The sequence below is a fragment of the Anas platyrhynchos genome, chromosome 5 (genome assembly GCF_047663525.1).
Source record: "Anas platyrhynchos isolate ZD024472 breed Pekin duck chromosome 5, IASCAAS_PekinDuck_T2T, whole genome shotgun sequence".
Lineage (NCBI taxonomy): Eukaryota > Metazoa > Chordata > Aves > Anseriformes > Anatidae > Anas > Anas platyrhynchos.
Genome location: NC_092591.1, coordinates 13,151,263 through 13,174,692, shown reverse-complemented (window position 1 = coordinate 13,174,692; position 23,430 = coordinate 13,151,263). Strand labels below are relative to the sequence as shown.

Here is a 23,430-nt window from a genome sequence, read left to right as displayed (position 1 = left end):
TCTTTCTCTTTTAAATAAGAAGATAATGAAAATATTTCTCAGCTAAATATTAATAATAAATGCAATCACCACAACGTGCTAATACAGATACAAGAACCCATTTAGGAGCATGTTGAAATTTCATTAACTAAGCCCTGAAAATGATAAGCAGATATCAAGCTCCTCTCACGCACAAGGCACTTAGCTTTTTCACATAGCATATGGATATGCTAAAATAACTAAGAACTGATCATCCTCCTGATATCACAGAGCTCTTCCAAATTCTTGACACTGATTCTCCAACAGGCACGCGGTCCTACAGTGAAATCACAAGTCTTACTCACTTCCTCAGCTTTCTCTTTAACCTTCATCAGATTTGAACTTATGCATTATGGTTCCCAGCTATACTCAGTCATCCCTTCTATACCTCTTTGCCTCTAAGTTCTCTTCAATCCGAACTCCAGTGTCAGATCACATTAAAAGTGTCCAAACACCCCTGGTGTTCAGGCCATTTTATGAATGACAATATGCAACCAGGAAATGGCTTACATGTGAAGTGTATATTATGAAGTAAATATCATCTTTTGGTTAGGCATGGGAGAAGCATGACAGCAGCCCTGTCAAGAGAGACTTGTGGGTTCTGGTGGACAAAAGGCTCAATATGAGGAAGAGAAGGCTCTGGGAGACCTTATAGCAGCCTTTCAATTCTTAAAGAGGTCCTACAGAAACAATGAATAACTCTTTGCTGGGGTAGATAATGGTAGGACAAGGGGGAATGGTCATAAACTAAAAGAAGATAAATTTAGGTTAGACATCAGGAATAAATTCTTTACTGTGGAAGGTGGTGAGGTGCTGGAACAGGTTGCCCTGAGAAGCTGTGGATGCCCCATCCACAGCTTCTCAGACGTTCAAGGAGACGTTCAAGGCCAACACAATCTAATGGGTGGCATCCCTGCCTACAACAGTGGGGTTGGGTGATGTTTAAGGTTCCTTCCAACACAAGCCATTCTGTGATTTTATGGTCCTGAGGAGAGTTTTAGGAAAAGTAGCAGTAGTGTATCTGAGACTATTTTCCTCAAAATCATGCATTCCAAAACCCCAAACCAATCAAATTTGCAGTTAACATGACATCACAACTATCATATAAGCTATATTTTTTTGGTAATGCAGTATAAAAGGTATATATTGATGAAGTCTTTTCAATGCAATGAGAATGTGTTGTGCCATAATTTGTTTCCTTTTAAACAAAGCTGCTATTTCTCCTTTATTTCATATTCATTTTATGGAATTATTTTCTGTAAAATATATCTATACCTAAGGCTAGTAAGGCACATCTAGTAAGATTAGTTGCATAAGTTAGTCACTGTTGTGGAACAATTTATTTCCATACCAAACAAAATATAGCTGTACTAATGAAAATTACTGAATAGTCAGCTTTATTGAAAGTTTTGGTAATGAATCAAACAAGCAAAAGAATTTAGAAAGCATAAATACTCCATTTTCAAGTTCAGTTTTCTACAATCAAGATCATTTTAGTTCATTCTGCAACCCAGTTGAGGAAGTCACAAAGTATGATACTTTAGGCAATACATTCATTTGTACATCTTAAAGGTCCCAACCACAGTTTACATCTCTTTTCCTAAGTGTTTAAAGCTAATATTAATCTAGAAAACCATGTAGTTTTAATTATGTTCCACTCAAAGATAGTTTTGAAAGACACCATGCTATTCATAGTCACCATGTATGCAAAAATGCACATTAAAAGGCATTTGTGTGTCATACGGTGTTGTGGTTGGTAGGTTTTGCATCTTTCAAGACAAAAGTGTCTTATTAGCATAATACTGTTCTACAAATTCTACTTCTGCCAGCAGGTATTTTTCCATAGATGGTTCTATCTTTCTGGTGCTGAAGATATGGTGAAGAGCCCAGCCTCAATGGCAACTCTGTTCTTGTTAACTTGGGATATCCTTTACTGTAACACTTGTATTACATCATAGAAACCAGGACACGTACCAAAAGTTTATGGAAGTTGTGGGACAGCAAAATAATAAACTAAGTTCACCTCTACACAGCTACAGGATGCAGTCACTCAAACAGTACTATTTATTTTTCAATGCCTTCTGGTAGTAACTAACATTCAGAGATTTAAAGTTTTTATGAAGTGAGATTTTTATGCATTCATCAATAGATATTAAAAACAGGTGTCAAAAGGACATTTCAGGCTTCTAAGTACAGTCTTCTTCAAGCAAGAATACAAAACACAAGCTCCATTTTAAATACAGGCTAGCTCTTTTTGCCTTCACTGTATAAATATTAGAGTAGAAAGAATTGTTTTAAGACCTTTTCAAGTATTTCCAGATTAAAAGGTTGTTTTATTGGCAGAAAAATAACTTTCAAGAGGTTGGTTTTACTAAATGTTACATGGAAAATATTTTTAGAACATACCTCCAAATAAAAACAAAACTAATATGAAAATAGTACCAACAACTGATCAGTGAGTTGTTGCAAAACAGTGAAAGAAAATTGATCTCATCTGAAAAATAAGCACATATTAAACTTTGGAAAATCAACAAACTCCATATAAGCTATGATACCAGAAGCATTTATTTAGTTTATTTATGTGCTTAAAATACAGCAGGTAGACGTTAATTGATGAATTTACTTTGTACATTTTATTTTGTCATAATTTAATGTCACTATTTTGAATGCAAAAACTGTTTCCATGTCCAGTAGTTGTTCAGACTAAAATATTTACTAAATTCAGTTTGAAATGTTAAGATTTATCGGAACAGAAAAGCAGAATATGGAATCAGAAATCAAAAAGGCCTATTATTCTCAAAGGATTTTATTTCCAGACCTTCAGATTGTCATCTCACCACAATCTCAAACTGTCTTTTTCTAAATACAGGACAAAATTATCACAGAATCATTTATCTGTCATATTCTTTCATAAATGCAAATACTAAAATTGTTAATGCCATTGGTTATGTTCATGAGAACATTTAAGAAAGTTTAATGTGTAAAAAGTAACTGCATGTCAGAAGAACTAGTGTTTTTTATCCTAATATAACAGGATTGCATAATATTTATATAGTAACAACAAAGTATCTCCTTTAGCTGTAAACAGAAGCAAGACTTTGTCAAATTAAGGGTAGTTCAGGTGGGCTATTATCTTGCAGTCTTTCACATTTACCTTTCTGCTTTTTGCGAATTTTCTCAACAAGGGAACGAATCTGCACATATTCTTCCCATTCTTTACCAGGACCAGGGGTAGGACTGCTGCATTCTGGGAAAAAAAGCCAAATGTGAATATTCTCTTTAATAATATATGTATATACATATTTTTTAACATCAGAGAAAAGGTCATGGTTGCACAGTAACTTTAAGTGAACCTTAGTACTAGTCCTTTGAACATGTTTACATAGTAAACACTATCATGTCCACTGTTATAAGCATCCTGGTTTTTGGCAAGTAATTACTAGAGACTTTTGAAGTTTTCACAGTATAACGTTCCTGAAGTTATTTTACTTTCATCTATTCTTCCATTCTTTCAGATAAGAAATATCAAATGTTTGAAAAGCTAGGAAGAAAAAAATATGAAGAACCAGAGCTTTCAGTACTCTCACAGATAAAGCAAACAGACAAAATATTCTGTTTCCAATAACCCCCACAAAACACCATTTACGTTGGCCTGCTTGCTGTTATTTTTACTGTAAAGAAAGCAAGTAACAGCACTGTGCTTACCTTCAGTAAATGAGAGATTTTCTAGTATGTACATTTGACCTACCTAATTAATATAGCATTCAAACACGCATGCGTACAGGAAGGACAAGCAAAGGGACACTTAGCCAAGATTTAGCTTTAGATTAAATCCACAGTCTCTCTCTGACAATGTTCTAAATGCCAGCATGTGGATCTGAGCTGCATAAATCCAAGTGGGCAGCTGAAGATTACCTTGTTCAACTGATTTGAAAATCTTTCCACTGAATGAAACATGGAAGCTTGACAAAAAGAACAGCTGATACTTGTCTTTGCTTAGAAAATTAGATCTATATTTTATTTTTGGTAGCAAAGCACAGGCCAACTGTAGCACAAGCACAGAATTGCTCTGCCAACTCCTTGTCTCCTCTTTTGTGAGCAATGCTGAAGAAAAATCCTGAATTTTTCTAAGGCAACATTTAAATGTGTCCAAAAATTTGGTCCTGTTTCAACCACAGTGTAGCTCAGGACAGTTACCAGTGACAGTAGCAAGTGTGAACAGTAGTTTAACATAATCATATGAATTTATGCTCTGCTTTTTATGCTTAGTAGAAATAACAGACAAATTCCAAGAACCTCAATAAGTGAAACAACCTTTGGACTACACACTAGAACTGAGCACTACAGAAGGCTTCCAAAGAATAAAAATAAACATTTTTATTTAAGACAAAAATAACAGTGCAGTTGAATTGAGTTGCACTGCTGCTTTCCACAATTAATTTCTCTACTCTGATATTGGTTCAAAGTGCTGTTCAAATGTTCAACAGAAATGGTGTAATTCTTGAGGTTTACAAGAAAAACATTTTTGACAAAGCTGCAATGTCAAGTAATCTACAATAGCTTTTTCTGAAATCGAATCTCACCCAGTATTTATGCTTGAGTTGTGCCATAAAGCCAGAAGCTATCAAAATACACTGTGGCCAACACGAACAGATAATAGACTTGTAACTGTATCTACTAAGAGATACATGCTACGAGATACAAAATATACTATCTTAAGCAGGCTGAAATAGCCAGCTTGGCCACTTACAGGAAGTGAATTGAATTCACTGGTTTCACTAACCAGAGAAAACATCTGTGAGTGCTCAGCACACGATCCCTTCTCCCAAAGAGGCATAAAATGAAACTTACTTTGTAATAGCTCACTAATTAGATTCAACATTTCCTTTGGAGAGACTGTCGCTGTGGCTCCTGTACCTGACTTCTGAGTTTTTACTCGGCTCTTCTTCCCCATCTTCCAACTAAAACAGATTAACAAGCAGACTTGTTACCAATTACAGCAATGACAAATTGACAAGACAACAAACAAACCAAATTATTTCCTCTTGACACAAAACAAGAGTGAGACAGACTGTCCCTTAGGACATGGAGACTAAGGAGTCCTGAGGCACAAAAAGGCTTTTTTAGCTCTCTAGTAGGTATCAGAGGCTCAAACCCACACGTGCTGTTTCATTTTATCGGTTCCACTTGAGTTGCATAATATACTTTTCTAGTGCAGCTTCTACCATGAGAAGACCTCACGTGCAGACTGGTCAGGAAAGATCTCAGATTCTTTGCAAATCACTTCCTGACCAGTCACATCCCTCAGCATTTTTTAAACGAACATTGTCCTCTAGAAAGGCACTGCTCTGCCACAAGCCGTTTATCTGATACAAGATTTGATTAATTTTCATCTCATAAGAATGCAGGAGGTGACGCTCATTAGGATACCCACATGAACATATTGTGTAACAGTGTATTCCATGTTACAAGTTATAAATTATGACACAGTTTATACCAGTGAAGATGCTCATAAATGCTAAGATAAATAAGTTGATCAACTGAAGTGATTTGGAAGGATTTTTCTCAACTATAAGAAATTGTTTATTGGCCAATAATTTGATGGAAAGCAGCCTAAGAAAATGCCCTGTGTATACAACTACCAGAATGCTGCAAACATTCTCAGAAGTTCTATTTAGGGAAAGATCTACTTGGTATACAAATGCTTATCAGTAGATTTCATCAGAAGAAAAAAAGAAAACAAGTTTTATACATGAAAACATAAGAAATGCCACCATGGAATTAGAACAATGATACACCAATATATGAAGCTGTACGAATACTGTACACGGTCAGCACTATATTTTGAAGATTTTCAGCATGAAATTAGAACCTATTTTTGCAGTGAAAGCATTGCCAGGAATTTAAAGATAAAGCTGACTTTAGAGAATGTGAACTTTGGCTTCCAAAATACAATGAACAGATAAGTTTGAACAACCGTTAAGTATCTGCATTACTATCACAGGTGAATTGCCTTAGAGACCAAAAAGCAACCTCTAGCTGAAATACTCTTGTATATTACCAACTAAGAAACTTGAGGCTAATGCAAGGTCTGTCTCAGTTTCTACAGCTCAGATAGCACCCAGTGAATATACCATAGGAAATAAGGTCAGCAAACACTACTTACTAGGTTGATGGCACTGTAAGCAGAAAAGCATTGTCACTAGTACATCAAAAACACTGCATGCATCTCCATAGATGCATTTCGTGTCAACTACTGCTTCTTAGTCATCAGAATTTCTAGAGACAACAAGTTCTGTATCCTGCATGCATGATTAAATCAGCAGATTTATTTCACGCAAAAAAAAGCAAAAACAGCACTGACATCTTCAGATATCTTGTTTTGAAACTATTTCCTTTAAAGTAATTATCTACCTTGATTAAGACTGCACTTTTTATCCAATTCCCCGATCAGAAAATAGAACTCCACTTCCTAAATAACTTATCTCCGTTCCTCGCTCAGCTACATGAGACAAATACAACCACTTACAATCCAGTGCATCTGACAAATGTGGTGTTTGCTAAAGGCCATCATCTGAAAGGAATTCCTGGTATGTGTGTATTTGTCCAGAAAATATATTCCAAATACCAACCCAGGGGAACTGCTTAGCACAAGTCACATAACATAGTAATTTTAATGTAATATATATAATAAACGTATGAAAATTTCATCAAATATTCTTAAAATCTAGAACATAATCCAATTTCATGTGTCAAAAAAAAGTTCAGTTAAGCAATATTCCCTGCCATTTTCTAACCAACAAATCGAGTTATCCTGATAACATATGGTACAATATGGAGAAAACAGTGTAATTTCTTTGTGAAATTACCTGTTGTGTTTAAAATTATATTTGTATCACACAGTTCATGAAACAGATTTTCAATTGCAATTCCATAAAAATCCCTGGATTTCCAAAAAAAATTGTAACTTAAGAAAAGTGTATTTTTTAATTTGAAATAAAGTTTCAAAAATGAAGTACCTTTTTGCTAATGATTAAAGCCATGTTTCAGAAAAATGAAATATAAGCCTGTTTCTCAACACAGCAATGAAAAGCCAGGCTGTTTGCCAGTATGTGCATGACAACAGAAGCAGCTATCTAAAATATAGCTGCATAACAGGCAGAGAAAAACAAAAACCTTCAGGACCGAGAGGAGCTGAAAACTTCATAAATATCTGAAGCAGCAGTGATATTACATTTCAGTGAGGCATGTTTTTTGTTTTGCTTTTGTTTCTTTTTTTCAAGTTTGCTTTTCTGGTTGTCTTCTGGTTAACATTTTTAAGTGCTATGCCATGTTTCCTTTCAAATGAACACTGCTTAAAATTCCTGAAAGCATTCTGCAAAGGGAGAGTAAGCTGACAGCAATGATGAATAAGCTTGGTAATACACAGCACAGCCACATTTCCAAATATAGTGCATCAGCTGGCTTGGCAAGAAGGATCATGCCAAAACACTGGCAGTGAAGGGTGTAAATGATCTTTCTACCCCTTTTAATACTGCTGTCAAAAATGATCCATCTCCCCCTTCAAATACTGCTGTCAAAGAGCAGTTGTGTTGTGTCAGAGTCTGAACTTTTGTTTCCGCATCTCACACAAATAATATTTTAATGAGCTGTAAAATATTCTCCCCTTGACTTACAGCTTTAGAGTGAGAATGTGCACCTAACAGCTTTAGAAGGTAACCACGAGAGGTCTGTACGAAAATACCAAAAGTTTGCTTGCTTTTTAAATTAAAAGATAAAAAATAATTTAAAAAGTACTGCTTAATGTTCTCATTAAGAAAGCCAATACGTCTGATATTTGAGAATTTGACCTGATCACAGGATCACATTTCCATATGGAAGCAATACCAAGCATGGATGATAAAAACATGGATCTTCCCAGACAGTACTTCAGGAAAAAAAATAATAATACTAAAAGTATTCTATGCTAACCATTGACAAAAAATTCCCAACTTTTCACATTCACATGACCAAGCTGTTCATTGCAACACCTATGTAAATAAAGCCACAGTTAATTCTGATGCACAAAAAGGCTATCATTATGAGCTATACAAATACTCCCCTCTCAGTCACCAGGTAAAAACACAATCTTGCAACCCATATAACAACAGTGAACACGATCAGTGTGCTAGGCAAATACTATTAGTTTTTAGTATGTACATGTGTCAGTTTTCAAGAACTGTGGAATTCTTCCTGCTTTCAGATACCGCCTTTCCCAGCCCCCCTGCGATGCTTTCAGTTACCTCCCTTGCCTCTTCATGGACACACTGCTTTCAGTCTCCTCCTTTTCTAGCGAGGCAACATCACCTTTTCCAGGTCAGGATATACCTAAACATGCTAGGCAAAAACATCACCATACATGTTGACTGCCTAGCAAACAGGCCAAGCAGATAACCTGTTCTCAACACAGCCTTTCCTTTAGCAAGCTGACCAGCTCATGGCTGAGTTCTCCCACTCCAAAACTTGACTGAAGATGCCCAACAAGCTGATGGGTTCCCAAGAGGAAAGAGCTGACCAGCAGACAGAACTGATGTAATCCCGTAAGCCTTGTTTGCTTCAGCTATCACTTTTCAGTTTACAAGATAGCAAACCAGTTATTCAAAAAAATAAATAAAAAAAATCACTGAGCTTTTACAAATAACCACCAGGTCTGGGAGTCCCACAGCAAGAGGTGCCCATTCAAGTTTAACTTTGCTTCCAGGACCCAGTATATTTCTAAGGCAGTACCATAACATTGTATCTGCTTTGATTCAGACCCTCCTCCAGGCTAATTACATGATGTCCTCATTATATAACAGTCCCCACCCCACGCATCTTCGTGGCATACACCAGCACAGAAGGTGAGGGGGGCAAATCCGGAATCGGTATTGGAAGGACAGACACGGGGCGACAAGGGCAGACAAGGAGAAGACGAAGGAATTCTCAAGCTATGCAAAGAGCACCGAGAGGTGAGGATGGTAGGTGGCTGTGGGATATGTTCCTTGGCTGCACTGAGCGGGAGGACAGATGAGTAGGATGTACACAAGCCAGGCTTGCAGGGTTTGTTTTTCTCCTAATTTGATTGCCTAGACTAAGTCATATTCCCCTCTACTTCAGTTAAGGAAGCGTATCATCATCTTGTATCAACATATGCTGAGCAGCCAGGGGCTTAAGGGACAAGCTTATAGGCAATTGGTATGAGGTCTCCAACGTGTATGGAGGAGAACACAATTTTACATTTCATTTGACCAGATTTAATGGCAATTTGGTCTTTTGCTTCCACTGCTGAAGTTCTTTTCTGAACGTGAATCTCTGACTGCTGGTAAAGAGATAAACACATTTCATAGCGAATAGAAAGCACAAAATCAAGAAGTGTAAGAACAGTGTGGGTGGAGGAAGATATGTCTGTGATCTTTAAGAAAAATTCAGTTTATACACTTACAATGAACACTACGTTTGCTTGTGAAAACCACCTACATCATGTCACTTGGAAACCACATTAACACTCTCATCACTCCCAAGGTATTAATCTAGATGTTCCCACTAAATAAATGACTGTTACAGTTTCAGTCCCTTTTCCCCCAGCTCTCAATCTCTCAACTTTGCTGTACTCCATCACTTCTCTTCTTGCTATTACTTCCCTCCCACCACTGCCCTTTCTTTTTTCTTCCATTTCCTCTATAAAGCTGCCTCGAAAGCTCTGTGAAATACAGTACCATTCACTCTGTATACACTTCCTCCAACATGCTTCTGTCCTCTCATTTAAGTTGTAAGCTCTTCAGGAAGCAAGACGTCCTGTGATTAGAAAGCACTAATAGCAAGGCAGCCTTACCCCCTCCCATTTTTAAAAGGGAATCTGAAATATTACCACAGTGCTGATGACAACGCTAACAAAAATAGCTTACAAAAAAACACTAAAAAGATTGATGGTAGAAATGCCACTTAAGATTGCATTCTGCTTAGAATACAGTATAAATTTATGCTTCCCAAGAATTCCCTTGGCCACAGCCTGCAATATTTCATTACAAGAGCTTTGATGCACTCATGGCTAGATACTGTACTCTGAGTCAATCCAAGGCACAGCCCAAATACAGAGTGCCCTGGGGTTCTTCTCCTGTCCCAGAAGGACTCAGTGTGGACTGTGTTGCTTCTCATCAGTCCTAATAAATCTTTATGCTGTATTGTCACATGGCCTCAAATGCCATTCCTTCCTGCAGGTCAAGACACTGTAAGCTCTCCCTATATAAAATAGGGGGATTGCCATGCTTAGATTTTTCATCTGATCACATCAAGCATGCTGCCTCCAGCAGCAGAGCACAGCTCTAAACACGTGTGTTCTGCAGTAAGAGGCAGACCCTGGCACACACACATCCAGGTTACACCACAGAGCAGTTTTCTTCCAGTTCCATGAGATTCTGCTCGCCATTCCTCCCTCCTCTTCTAGTGCCTGGTCCCCAGATTCCCAGATTCAACACTCCATAAAATCAGAGGGCTTCTTCCTCAGTCTTCTCTTCTAGCAAGCTATCTACCAGATAGAGGCAAAAGCTTGATGAAACACCAGTTGCCACATCTCCTACCACCTTCCTGCCTCTGTCAAGAACAGCGTTGAACAGCATCCACCATCCCCTGGGGGAACGGCAAAAACAGAAGTTGCTCTGCCTCTTTTTACACTCTTATTTTCATCCTTATCTTTGTCATTTTTATTTTTTCTGCCAGGCCAGAGTGACCCTGTCTTTTACCCCAGGAAGAACAACCTCAACAGCCACCAAGAGCACGTACTTATGAAGCTCCGAGGAAAGCACGACAAAGAGGGATTTTTCTCCAGTGCGTTCGCCCAGCTTCTTGTGGTCTAAGCTGCAATTTAGCAAGCTTCCCTTCTCCGTGAGGTTGTGAAATTACCCAAGCCAGCTTCTCCTATTTCATATAGAATTTCAGTTTTATCTTCCTTTGAAGACCTGATTTAGCCATGACCCATTTGTATTGGGACTGAATGTAACCGAGTAAGAATAAAATAGGAAAACAAGCAAAAAACACTTAACAAGCAGGACCAAAACAGAAAAGAAATATCAGACCAACACTGAAAATTTATCTCAAGTTTTCACTAATGAAAAGAACTTAGTGGCAAACAAATCATTTGCAAGATATGCCTCTATCCTTAATGCTTTCAAATTAAGGTGTTATTTCTCTTCCTAGAGGATGGGTTTGAGTACAGTTACAGCAAATGAATTTGTCACTATTTTAAGAACAGTTAACATCAACTGAGTACATAAAAAAAATAATGTGAGAGAACACTGTTGCTTTTGTACTTATTCAGAAAAAATCCAGTTCATGCAGAGCATCTGTTTTTCATGCAAGATACTGTTTGATACTGGTTTTACTTCATTTTACAGCTGGGCTGTTTACTAAGGCATAAGACAGTCACATGGCTGACTTATATTTCAAAAACCCGATGTCCAATACTTCTTGATCATTTATGAAAACCCTCTCACATGTTCTGTGCTCAAGGATCTTTTTGCTATCGCTATGCAATCCCAAAAGCAACCCCTTATAAACTTTATAAAGGATTGGTCCACAAAGAGAATGAGATTAGCTGTTGTCAGGAGCTATCCTCCTAATGTTCACAGAAGAAAACTCTCCAAAACGTATAGCAAAACCAAAACCAAGAATGTTACTACTGCCCCAAAACTCTATTGCCATAGTTATGCCACAGTCATTAAGGTACACTGATTTTATTAGGTAAATGTACTAGCCTGTACACGTTTGTCAGGAAATAACACACTACCCTGTTTAATTTAAAATGGTGGTATGCTAAGACATGCACTACTTTTGACTGTGTTTAAACAGATTTTTCCAAAAGTCCCATAAATCCAGAAATTCCATAAATTGCCAAAACAGCTCCTGTGATGGTTTAACAACCTGTTCTACTTCCCACTGCAGCACAACAATGCTCAAGAAGTCACTTTAGTGTGTGTCATATCAGACAGCTCAACCAGTAAGTGCACTTACTCCACTGGGTAAATACAGGATAGTCACTAAAATTACTTTCTATAAACCTTAATATCAGTGATGGCTTGGTCAAACAACCTTGGTCTTTTATCACTTTTTTTGTATTTTACCCACCACTGGATTAAGTGACAATAGCAAGAAAAGCAATTGTTGACGATTACTGTGAAGGCATGAAGTTAAAAACACTATGGTAACAGAGGTGCAATCTAACAGTCTGTATCAGCCTGTATCGCTCATTTCCTTGCCACAAAGCAAATAATTAAAACCAGTTCTGCCCCTGGTTGAGACAGCTGATAAGCTTTGAAATTTTCACAGAGCCTTGGATGCAACTGAAGACTATGTAACAATGGTATCTAAACATACATTTTAATAGCAATTGCTTTTGGAGCCCGAATTTATATTTCACATGGGTCATGTCTCAATGCAACTGCTTTTTGGTCACTCAGAATAATTCTAATGACCAAAAAAGAGACAACACCTCTTTGAAATAACAGAATTTTCTTTAGGATACACAGGGAAGACTGGATGTTTACTGGATATGTGTCACTATACATTACTGTCTGTTTCACATAGCAGCTATAAAAGAAGAAACTGAGTCTGGCTGTACAGTAAAAAGTTCTTGGGTATGACTGTATAGATTTTTTTTTTTTTTTAAGTCCTTTAATTGCTTTATAGTTAATGACACATGAATAATAAAAAACTAAGCAACAACATATATTCCAATTAACTGGACTGTCTCCAAGGAAGAGATTTAAAGCTGAAGATGCTTAATGCCAAGGACTGCCACTTAATTGCAACAATAACTCCTCCTAAGTGGAATGCCCTCAAGCAACTTAGCAGCAATAGGGCCCTTGATTATTTCTATGCAGTATAGAAATATCAGTTTATTTTTTGTTTTAACACCTTTGTCTACCCTCCGCTTTCTACGCATAGTGCAACTCCAGTACAACTTACTATTGCATGCTAGGCTGCTCCTGTCAGACATTTAGGTCGGACCATCAGAGACGACCACATCCCCAGTGGGAGCAGAGGCAGCAGATGCTCTGAAGCACTCGCCACAGCTCTGGGCCCTTCTAATGGAACTAATCCAGGCACTGAAGCTTCTCACCCAAGCAGGAAGGCGATACAGTGTAACTGTACAAAGATACCATCTCCCTTTCATTCACAAAGGATATGTGCTTCCTACTCACACGCGTTCCTTAAAATCTTACACAGTGATAAAAGAGCTTGCAAATCTCTCTAACGGAAAGTAGGAAGGAAAGGTGATAACCACAGCGTAAAACAAGTTAGTACAAGCTTTCGGACCTGTCTTACATTACACTGCAGCACATGCAATTCCTGTCTTCAGAATGAGTTCCATTATACATACATCCACATCCTGTAACATCTCCAATTGGCTGAATGTTTCAGCACCACTGCCAGAATGACAGTGTTTAAGGACCTCTCTTTGGACACTGAGTTGACACTAACCAGCATGCATGAAGTTATTAGCATCTGAATTCAGATAGTTTTATGCTGTTTCCTGGAATACCCTTTCCTTAAAGAACACAATCTAGGCAGTTTCAAAATAACTGCTGTATTTTCCTCTGGGTAACAGTGAGGCACACCTGTCTTATCAAGCTTCTCTCCAAAGCACATTAACTCACAGAAGGTGTGCTCAAAGACAGAACTGCTGGCACTTCACCCCAATCACAGTGCTTAGGATTGCTATCAGACCATAAAAAAAAAAAACAACACATCCAAATAGACAGGGAAGTGTATATTCAATGCATACCCAATGCACAGGACTTCCAGGCTTCAGCCAGGAGCCATAGTGCAAGTTCACTGTATGGAAAATCCAGCAGGTATCTGTGTGCCATTTCTTACCCTCTCCAGGACATGGGGGAATATCAATGCCAGGCAGAGTGCTTGCTGTTAGGTGATCTCACACGCCTTGTATGATTCTGAAAAACACCAGAGGTCATCTTGGAAGAGGATGGAGTTGTAGTAGAGGAAAAGCATTTGGAACAGTGCTCCACCTCCACAAAGGCCTGCTGCACTTCTTCACACCCAGAGTACATCTGGCTGCTCTCCTGCTGCTGGCAGGAAATGGCATCAGCCAGTCACAAAAAAAATCAACGTTTTTTTCCTGCAAATAACCAACCAGCACTACCACCTCTTATTCCACCTGCATCCATGTGCAGTTTAAAGAAAATAAGTCTGCTTATAGGGTAGGATGGTTACAATGGTGCAATGGTTACTACAGTGTAAACAAATTGTTGCAGCAGGCAGATTTATTGCGATGCAAGTGACAAACACAGCACTTCCAGAGCATTGAATAGCCCAAAGGAAACGCTTCCCCCCTGAAATAATTACAGGCTTGCCTGGTAGCACAGGCTAATGATTTTTTTCCTTCAACTGGAAAACCCTCACTGAAGATTTGGCAACCCTCAAGCCAAGTTGCAACTACACTTGAAGATATAATTTGTGTCCTTGGGAACACCCATGGCAGACCAAGCATTTAGCATTCTAATTCCCCAAAGAACTCTGTTGTGAGAGTTAAGAAAGGAACTTCCACAGCACTTCAGTGCCATGCATGTTACAAATATGTACTTCAAAGAGAAGCTTTTGCTACAAATGCCTGATAAGTGATGCAGTTTATGGTTTAATAGCAGTTGGAAAGCCTTCCAAACCCACTTGCCTTAAGTCTACTGCCCATTTAGTGTGGAAAATCATGACAAATCTAGAAGACGAGACTAGAAACTTCAGCTGAAATACTGGAAGTTATCCTAGACCTTAAAAGTGAAGGAGCAGGTTCCTCTGAGCCTCTTTTCATCTTCTGGCATTCATAGTTGGCAACTTGAACCCTTAAAGTCTCCAAGTCAATTCAGCCTAGCAACACCACAGTGGTTTGAAATAAAGCTTTCAACACAGGCATTTACTGGGCTATCAGGCATAAGAAAGATGCACCAGCATTAAGTGTACTTGGCCTCACTCCTGAGCTTTCAGATGCGGTCACTGTACGTTATTACTTTATCAAACAAGGTGCTGTAAACAGCTGCCAGCTGCTCAGAAATGTAAATCCTCCCAATTCAAAACAAGGATAGTTGTAGTACCAACTGCTTGATAGCATGGCTTTTGTTGTCGTTGTTTGGGTTTTTGTAAAGACACACAAAAATATAAGTGACAACACAGACCAATGCAAAAATAGTTTAAACATTTATTTTGGCACGCAAAGTAAACACATTGCTCCCTTGAAGGCCACACATCACTTTCTGAAGAAAGCTCTCTTCTCTGTATTAAAGGAGAGGGTTTGAGCACCATCTCTCCACAGGAGAACTGTATCAGTACAGCATACTAATGTAACCTGCCTGCCAGAAATCTGTTCCCCTACCTTGTCTTACATCCACACAAACCATCAGCCATGTCACTGACCCTCCCCTCCCTCTCCCATGCAGGGCATCCATTAAAACCCAGAACAGGGCTGATCAGACCCTACATGCAATATCCCAAAGTGTTCAGATAAGGAACTGCAACCAACTATAGTCCCCCCACAAATGTCTAGGGAGCCTGGGCATCTCTTACCGTCAACCCCTGCAAATTGACTCTTCAGTGTTACTTCCCATTAGCCACATTCCTGTTTTCCTGGGACTTTCTCATTCCTGCACAGAGCATATAGGTATCCTACCTACAGATGCCTGTGTTCTGGACCTACAACCACTGCAGGCCTCTGGAGCTTCAGCACCTTTCAATCTCATCTCAGACCTGCATGGGTCACAGCAAGGAGCGACAGCTCAGGAATGAGCTTCTAGTCCTGCTGCCATAGCTAGGGCCCAATCTCATATACCAGGAACAACACCATTTGTGTCCAGGAAAGGACCTGGAACTGGAATTGCATTAACCAGCAAGCCACAACTGAAGCACTTACAAGATGAAGATTAGCTCCCTCAGCCTAGAATGAAAACATGTTCCTTTTCTAGTGAAAGATCACAAACAAAAGGGAAAAAAAAGCAGCAGCATGACTCCTGATGAGAGGGGCGCTAGTGCTAGTGTTCTGCTTCCCAGTTCTTGTACCAAAGGGTTCGCTGCTTCCACCAGCAGCACTTACCTACTAGTCTGGCAAGTCACTAGACAAGAGATGACATCCACTCTGGAAGAGACCAAGGAATTCTTCCTCTAAAAGCACAAAGGGCAGAACTGGTGCCAACACTATGCTCATACAGGAGCCACTCCTGACAGCTTGCTGTAGGAGATACTGGTTTCTCTATCCACCAGAGAAAAATGCATTCTGGGAGCAGCAGTACTTTCCAAAGCTAGACTGCTCGTGCCCTGTGCTTTAGGACAAGGTGTTACACATTGTCAGAGCAGAAGTGTGCAAAAGTGTTCAAGTCAGGTTTGTGTTATTTATCTGATCTGACATTTCTGAACTTTCTGGTAGAGAAAGTTCCGGTGGAACAAATTGAAGTTGCACAGTAACCTCCCACCCTCAGGTAGGCATACACTCACTGTCTGTTAGACTATGACAGCAGTTTAGTTACTAGAGTTTGCAGAGTAAGTCTTTGGCTACTTATATCATTATAAAAAACCTCACATTCCTACCTCCAACCCACTTCCAGAGACCAATTATAAAAACACTGCAAAATAAAGCAAGCAGTTATCACATTAGGCTATTGTTCCAGTTCAGCCTTCCAAATGCCCACACTCAAAGTAGAGTTGGGCAATTTCTTCTATTGAGACACTGAATCAAAGATCTAATAAGCCAGAGAAACAGGTTGTACAAGCCAGGCATCCTACAATGACAACAGAGAATTGCAACATTATCCGTCATTGTCTTGAAAGCAGGACTGATTTTTTACTTTTCAATAGAGCAGTTAGATACAGAAAGCTTGCAATTTTACAAACCTCACTATTATTCCCAAGCATCATCTGGGCACAAAGTGAGAAGTTACTATTTGAACACTGACTTTTAGAAAAAGGAGCAGAGAACAGATACTAATCTGGATCTGACTACCACATGACAACCCAACAGTCATTTTCTGCAACTAAACCTTACAGGGATTGTATCAGCTTCTTCACTGAGTCAGCATACAAAACCTCTCCAATCGGTCTGGCAACACCAGTTCCATTTGCTCCTGACTGACAGAATCAGGTGCAGCAAGCTCCAGAGGGAATGGATCCTTCTCTATTTCAAGGAGAGTTAATATATTAATATGCTGTCGATGCAACTGTGCATAGCAAAGTGGAAGATTAAATGTTTCTGCTGGTCATCCAAAGCAGACAGACATTCTCCATTCTTCACCAGCCAACCCAAGCTACTTTCCGCAAGTCTAAAAATAATACTCCAGCAAGCATAGGTCCTTGAAGAATGGAATTCATCCATACATAGCTGAGCTTCCTTCTGAGACACACTATTTGGAGAAGGCAGCTTCCACAGAAAGATTATCCAGCTGCAAGATCATAAATACAAGTACGACAGCCTCCAAACATTAATACCACAAATATCAAAACCCAGCCAGTATTATCCTTCATGGTGAGCAGCAGGAGTTATAAAAACACTAAACACTGCTGGTTTAGAGATGGCAGTGATGGAATATCACAAGAACAGTTGAAATGTATCAGTCTCATCAAGTTCCTGATCCTAGTAGCTCTAGCCATGTCACCTGGAAGCTCACAGCCCACCCCAGTGACACAGCTTGTGCAAGGCTATGGAGCACTGACCCAGAAGGCTGAGAGCCAATTTTGAAAATTCAGTGCCATATATGAGAACTAAAAACTGAACAGGACAAATAGGCCACAGACTTTTAAATGCACAACAACAGCTATTTCCTAATATGTTCAACAAGAAAATCTATGCAGATGTATTAAAGAATTGCTTTTATATCAAGGGTTGAATGGCAGAACTGAGTAAGTTAACCTGTAAATAGGTGGTGCAGGGCACTGGCAAAGACTAGAAGATACGAGCATTTTATCACCAGTTTTAAAGAATTAAGAAGCCCAGATTTGTAAACATTGATAACAATCTCTATTTAATTCTGTCAATAGAAGAATATATTGGTGACAATTCATTTTATCCCAGATAGAAAAGCAATTTTAAAAACAGAATAAGGTGTGGTGACTATCAATGCAGTAAACCAGAACCATTTTGATGCGAGCACTGAAATGCTGTCTGTACAGATTTAAAAAGTATCAGAGCCACCCATATGCCTAAACAGAACTCTTACTTCGCAACAATAGTTTCCAAAATGGTAAGTTACAGTCTGTTGCACTTCAGAAACATGTAGCATCAAATTCTCCAACAAACCTTTCTTAGCTTCCTGGAGTCAGATTTGATGCAAAGAGGTAACTGTTTGCTAACTCAGGCATCTGTTCTTGGTTTCATGAAACAGGCTCTATCAGCTTACTACTTGCACCTCTTCCAAGAGAAATAGCTCGAGAACAGAAGGATACAAAGCTATACTGTTACTGCTCTATTTTTAATAACAGTAAACAGGTAAGACTTTGTAGGATCACTTCCTCTGTGCCCAGGAATGGTTCATCTCTACAGGCAGGATGTGCAAATGTAGCAAAGATGGCAGGAGACCTGCATAAACAAACCAGGTGCTCCTGACAAGATAGAAACAGCAGGAAGCAAAATGCTGTTCGAGTATGCAGGGACAAGGTTAGGGAAGCCAAAGCCCACCTGGAGTTGAATCTGGCGAGGAACATGTAGTACAAGAAGGGCTTCTGCAGGTGCAGCAGCAGCAAAAGGAAGAGAAGACTAGGCAAGGTGTAAGCCTGCTGCTGAGCAGGGCTGGGGATGTGGTGATGAAGGACGGAAGGGCTTAGGTATTCCATGCAGCACAAAGTCCAGCAGAAGGCCCGTCCCTAGTGGTGTACCCCTGGCGTCAGTATGGGGACAAATACTGTTTACCATCCTCCCTGCTGACCTGGGCAACAGGGCAGAGTACACATGCACATTCACAGAGTAACTGCAGATACTAAAACACCGAATTTGAATCACCTTACAGGCAGGTCCCAAAACTAGGTCTTTCAGAAGCTCTCCTTAGAAATACTTTCAGAATATTTTTAAACCTGGAAGCTCCTTCTCTCAGTACTTGAAGTTATGTAGCTACATCTAAGCTTTAATCTTTATTTAAAGATAAGCAAATATCTTGAAGAGTGGTCCCAAGGAGAATTAATCCACTCCCCAAGAAAGTCTGGCAGGGGCAGGAAACAGCCTGCACCTCACTCTTAGTTGCCACTGCCTCCCTCTGAGGTAACTCATAACCCCTTAATTTATCATTGTACAGTCAGCTGGAGTAAAAGCTGGCACACAGGAGACACTGGGCTGTTAATACAGGTTCAAATGAAACAAAACCACATACTGCATCCTCTTCCCACTCCATTAAAATAATAGCACATGAAAACTTTGGTCAGTAGTACGGTAAAACATTAAAGACAGAAGATTCCCTATTTTAGAGATATAGGCAGCATTTGGAAGTGACTCAGTTTTATTAAGTTACATAACTCCATCATTGTCTATGAGATCCAAACAGATATAAAAATACACAAGAAAAAAAATCTAAATCAATCAACACAAAAGACTAGAAGCCACCTGCTGGCACAAGAGACCCAGAGAAACACTCCCCCGTTTGGTGCAGGTAGCTGACACTCTTAGCAGAAATGACCACAAAGCAGCTCATCAGTGCAGATACAATTCACAGTCCATGTTCAGCTACAAAGACAATTTTGGCCTATGTTAACACACTGCCTGAGAAGTCTGGTGGCTCAAGCACTGCTGTTCAATTACTTCCATGACAGCTGAGCTACCTCCTTCAGAGATATCGGGAGCATGCAGAATAAAATAAGACAGTAAGTAGATACTCATCTGTCATCCCCTAACATTTAACAGCCTTTAGCATCAAGCTCAAGAATCTTTCTGAAAAATAGAAGAGATCTAAGTTACATTCCATATTGATTCTTAACAGGACATCAGCAGCTGCAGTCTCAGAAATATTCCTTTTGCTTATGTTGTACTACCTGGATGTAGCCAGCTTGCGAGCTCATGAGCACCTGTTTGCTTATGCTCACTGGAGATAAAGCTGACCTGAAGCCAAGTCACTCACATCTCAGCATGCTTCAGCCCAGGGCTGCAAAGGCAGGTGGAATTCTCCCTGCAGCTCACAGGCCTGCTGCTCTGGCCTGGTAGCAGATCTCAGAATTGAATGGAAGCCCTCAGTGCTAATTCTCCTCTACTTCAAAAAGTAGAGAACGGAAGAGAGATTAGAAGAATTGCTGAACAGTAAGGGGTAAAGGACAGGCAGAGATGGAACAACTGGAATAGTCATTTGGTGGAAGAGATGCAGGCATGAGCCAATGTAGGGCAGAGCAGCTAAAAACAGAAAAAGGGAGCAGAGAAGGTTATGGCAGACGAAGGGCAAGTACAAGAATGTAAAGCAATGTTAAAGCACTCTTGGGCACTGAACTTGTCTTTTAATTACTAAAACACAAACATCTTCAAAGTAGGGCTCCAAATACATCAGGCTAAAACCATACAACACTAGTGGGGCACCTTGAAGGTAACAACAACTGGTATACTTCATTTAGATTTGAGGTCCTTTCTCCCATTTTACACTTCGTATTCTTGGTTAAATTATTATTATTAAATATCTGAAACCAGGCCTAGGAAGCTGAAGTGTTTCTAATAAGTTAACTGGCAAAGGATGGCTAAAATTGAAGTCATAATCCCTTGTTCGTTATGAAAAACTGCACAATCACAGGTTTGCCAACGTTAGCACAAGTCTATGGTATCTAGAGAAGGGGGAAGGTTGAACCACTGTTGTATACACTTCATGCATCTACTCTGAAGAGAACAGACTTCATTAATCCCTTCTTGGTTTCAGGTTGAGAAAAGAATGACGGTATGCAAATAGTACTGTGATACAGGGAAGCAGCCACTCTGCAGAGTAATAGCAAAAGAAGTTACTAGAATTAGCTAAATCTTTATTTGATCCGCTTACAAAGAACACTGACTCCAACAAATCCATCTAATTATTGGGAAACAAATTCCTAACGCATGTAGTCGTGTAATTGGAATCAAAGATAACACCGCTGTGACAATACTCTGACCTGGGAAGCTAAAGATACTCCTAGATCTACGAACGACACAGTACTGTCAGATTGAGTTTTGTTTCACTTCAGTTGCTAGTCAGACATTAAATTCAAGGCTGCCTCAAATTAATAATTTGTTACCAGAAGTTTATATTTAATTCAGAAGTAACACAAAATGCTAAAGGACAAAGAAGAGTGGCTAAATCCAAAGCAAGATCTCAAATCTAAGCATGTATTTCATAACTACTACCGCTTATCAACTTGCTAATTCCAAACTATTATACTAATAACCACACTACTGCACATTCACATCTCCACACTCTCCTCCCCCCCACGAGCTTTCTTATGCAGAAGGAATGCTTCTTACTATAAACACCTCACCAACCTTCAAGGGAAGATAACTTACTAGCTGCCACAGGAAACAATTCAGGCTCTTTCTTAATGATTAATAGTCCTATTGCCTCCCCTTTGAACCAGCTCCTCAGACAACTATTTGACCAGAAAAGTAAAAATATTTACTCTTCAGAGAAAAGAGGCAAGTAAATAGACTGTTAAACCCTACTGCTTTGCCAATAGGCTTTTGCCATTTCATTGCTTTGCTTGATTTGAGCTCTTCCCAAGGACTACCACAGATTTTTTTTCTTCCCCAAATTCCTTTTGAGCAAGTTAATGAAATTAGGTACTATTTTTGCTTGTTTATTAAGCTAATTTCATCAAAATATAGCTTCTAATTGAGAATGAAGCAAGTCACCCTGGTTGACTGCAGCCATCAGCACACAGACAGACCAAACAGCACAGGCCTCTGAAGAGGCTTGGTGCTTAAGCCACAGACATTGTGACATGTCCTTTAACGAGTGCCAAAGGCCATGACACTCTGATAGTAGATACAGAGCCCCCAAGATTTCAGAAGTTCTCAAATTGCCTCTTTCTTTCAAAGAGCAACCACTAAACCCACTCATTTGTTGAAGACAACCCAGCATGCCAGTTTAACTATACAATGAGCACAGTTGTGGTAAAGCTTGAAATCTGAGATGCAGCAGACAGATCTATAACAGTAAAAATGCCATTAATCTGTACATTTTCTATGGAACAAGATGTTTTATTTCTAAATTACATGTGATACTGAAGTTAGAGGTGTATTCAACGACTGAGATCTGAGCTCAGTGTACAGACCAGGCCGCCTCAAACTGGAAGCAGTACCAGACAAACTACACAAGGCTCCAGGCTCCTTCCCAGATTCCTTCCCCCAGGGCCCTAAATGCAACCCTAGCCACCCCATACCAAGGAGGTATTTTCAATGGCATGCCAGCCCAGCCAGCTAGACATACCCAAAGCCCTGTTGAAGCACAAGCTGACACGCTTGAGCCCCGACCATATTAAGTTACCCAAGTGAGCACAGCTCGGGGCACACCCTGCCCCTGCGCCCACCACACAGCTCACACTCCTGCTCGGTATTTTACACCAGGTACCGGCCCCACAGGATGCTCCAGCTGTTTACTCACCTACATCAGCTTCAAAACACTACGCAGGATTTTGTTCTTTTTTTTGTTTGTTTTTTAAAGAAAAAAGAGCTTGCAACTGAAAGCAGAAAACACAAGAGGTTAGGTTAACACGGGCAGCAATAAGCCGCGGGGTGAAGCCGCCGCCTGAGGAGACAGGTGCTTGTGGGGGGCTTAAAGGGGCGAAAAGCGGCTTCGTTTTAACTTTATTTCAGAGAAACTTTGTGCCCGGGAGCAAGCCCAGCGGAGGGAGCAGACACGGAGCCCGAGCACCCCCCCGGGCCGGCAGGGGGCTGCGAGGGCCGGCTGGTGAGGGCAGGCTGCAGCCAGCCCTGACAGCCGCGGGGCCCGGCAGCCGTTAGGAGCCGTTAGCAGCCGTTGGGGCGCGAGGCGAGGCCGGCAGCAGCGCGGCCCGGGGCAGGCGGGCGCCATTTGCTGGGCCCGGGGCCCTGAGGTGGGGGGGGGGGAGGGGGGCTCCGGCACCACAGGGCCGGGAAGGGGAAGGGAGGGGGGGGCAGGGAGGGGGTGAGGGCAGCGCCGCGGCCCCCGCCTTACCTCCCGCGCCGCCGCCGAGCCCGAGCGGAGCCGAGCGCGGCCGAAGGGAGCCGAGCGGAGCCGAGCGCCGCGCCCCGGACGCCGCTGCCCGCGGGTGGGGAGGCGGCGGCCCAGCTCCCCCCCCCCCCCGCCTCACAGCCCCGCACTCCCAGCGCGCGGCGCGGCCCCGCCCCTCCGGCCCCGGCCCGCGCTCGCCATTGGCCCAGCCGAAGCCACGCCCCCCGCCGCAGCCAACCCGCGCCTCAAGCCGCCCCCCCTGCCGCTG

The 23,430-nt window shown here is 40.7% G+C and overlaps 1 protein-coding gene across 2 annotated transcripts in view; it reads right to left on the bottom strand.

Annotated features, from left to right (window-relative positions):
- The window catches only part of SETD3 (SET domain containing 3, actin N3(tau)-histidine methyltransferase), a 57,578-nt gene extending 34,253 nt beyond the window's left edge, over positions 1–23,325 (bottom strand). The window contains exons 1-4 of one of the 2 annotated variants that reach the window (XM_027457591.3): positions 23,166–23,325; positions 22,614–22,689; positions 4,870–4,979; positions 3,173–3,265 (exon numbers count right to left, since the gene is read on the bottom strand). In XM_027457591.3, the coding sequence (XP_027313392.1) occupies positions 3,173–3,265; positions 4,870–4,972 (196 nt within the window). In that variant the 5' untranslated portion in view covers positions 4,973–4,979; positions 22,614–22,689; positions 23,166–23,325. The remainder of the gene's footprint in view (positions 1–3,172; positions 3,266–4,869; positions 4,980–22,613; positions 22,690–23,165) is intronic. The other variant, XM_072038308.1, reaches the window with a different exon arrangement.
- Between the last annotated feature and the right edge of the window lie 105 nt (positions 23,326–23,430).